The 1,841-nt window shown below is 55.7% G+C and overlaps 1 protein-coding gene across 1 annotated transcript; it reads right to left on the minus strand.

The window, feature by feature from the left end:
* Nucleotides 1-342: 342 nt before the first annotated feature.
* LOC309585580 (olfactory receptor 14J1-like) lies at nt 343-1,311 on the minus strand (the record flags this gene model as incomplete). Its single annotated transcript, XM_082303530.1, has 1 exon — nt 343-1,311. The coding sequence occupies one exon, from the start codon at nt 1,309-1,311 to the stop codon at nt 343-345; it is 969 nt and encodes a 322-aa protein (XP_082159656.1).
* Nucleotides 1,312-1,841: the final 530 nt, after the last annotated feature.

Consider the following 1,841-nt stretch of genomic DNA (forward strand, 5'->3'; position numbering starts at 1 on the left):
TCTGCCCACAGGCACTGCCCCTGCAGAGCCAGAGAAGGGCTGAGGAACAAACCTTGGACACAAAGGTCAGGGCAGCCCCTTGTTTTGATTCAAATGCACAGGGAAGAAGCCTCCTGAAAGTCTTTGTGTTTCAAAAGAAAGGTAGATGTTCATGCAGAAATGCAAGGAGTAGTACTACAGTACTTTATAAAAAGCAGAATAACACCAGAAAAAGAATAAGAAAAAGCACCAATGAAAATATGGACAAAGAGGAAAAAGAGGCCAAGATTGTAAAGAGTTACATTCTGAAGGTTCTGGAGCAGAAAAGAGAGAGTTTATTGCTTCTGAGAAGCATCCCAGTCATCATTTTCCTCGCATGGCAGAAGGAAATAGAAAGATTTTAACTTGTGAAAAGTATCCAGTCCTCACTTTCCTCAGGGCATCCCTGAGCTCCTGGTTCCTCAGGCTGTAGATGAGGGGGTTCAGGGCTGGAGGCACCACCGAGTACAGAACTGACAGGGCCACATCCAGGGATGGGAGGAGATGGAGGGGGGGCTTCAGGTGGGCAAACATAACAGTGCTGAGGAACAGAGAGAGCACGGCCAGGTGAGGGAGGCACGTGGAAAAGGCTTTGTGCCGGCCCTGCTCAGAGGGGATCCTCAGCACAGCCCTGAAGATCTGCACATAGGAGAAAACAATGAACACAAAACAGCCAAACACCAAACAGGCACTGACAGTGATGAGCCCAAGTTCCCTGAGGTGGCAGTGTGAGCAGGAGAGCTTGAGGATGTGTGGGATTTCACAGAAGAACTGGCCCAGGGCATTGCCCTGGCCCAGGGGCAGGGAAAATGTATTGGCCATGTGCAGGAGAGCGTAGAGAAAGGCACTGGCCCAGGCAGCTGCTGCCATGTGGGCACAAGCTCTGCTGCCCAGGAGGGTCCCGTAGTGCAGGGCTTTGCAGATGGACACGTAGCGCTCGTAGCACATGATGGTGAGGAGGAAATCCTCTGCTGAGAGGAAGAAGAGAAAGAAAAACACGTGAGCAGCACATGCTGAGTAGGAGATGTGGCTGGTGCCCCAGAGGGAATTGTGCATGGCCTTGGGGACAGTGGTGCAGATGGAGCCCAGGTCGGTGAGGGCCAGGCTGAGCAGGAAGAAGAACATGGGGCTGTGCAGGTGCTGGCCGCAGGCTCCGGCGCTGATGATGAGGCCGCTGCCCAGGAGGGCAGCCAGGGAGATGCCCAGGAAGAGGCAGAAGTGCAGGAGCTGCAGCTGCCGCGTGTCTGCCAATGCCAGCAGGAGGAAGGGGCTGATGGAGCTGCTGTTGCACATTTTGAGCCTCTGGCCATGGAGTGCTGTTGAAGGAGGAGACAGTGAGGAGTCAGGGGAGACTTTGCTGAGCAATGTCCAAGCCCTTTCTCCTGGCCCTGCCCCCCAGTTTTCCTTTTCTCAGAGCCCTTCCCTCAGCCCCGTGCCTGGAGCTCTGCTGGGATCTGGCCCCGTTGCTGTGACGAGCAGGGGCTGTGCCCATGGACAGCGAGGAGTCAGCTCTGCTCTGCTTCAGCGGGGACATGGGAATGGGGACAGGGGCCGGTCCTGGGGCTGGACTCCATCAGCCCAAAGTGCTCCTGAGGCAGAGGAGCTGGGCAGCATCTCCTGTGCCAGGGCTAAGGAACGGTGACGGCCAAAGGCACTTTGAGAGGGTTTCCTGCTGTGCCCAGGGAGAGCAGAGAGAGCTGTGCAAGGCAAGAGCATTGGCTGTAACTCAGAGAAGGGTGAGGGGAGCTGCTCTGTTGCTCCATCTGTCCCCAGCTGCCCCTCCTGAGATCGAGGGCAGTCACTGTGTTCCCCTGAAAATCAGC

Source organism: Coloeus monedula (assembly GCF_965178545.1).
Source record: "Coloeus monedula genome assembly, contig: HAP1_SCAFFOLD_73, whole genome shotgun sequence".
Classification (NCBI taxonomy): domain Eukaryota; kingdom Metazoa; phylum Chordata; class Aves; order Passeriformes; family Corvidae; genus Coloeus; species Coloeus monedula.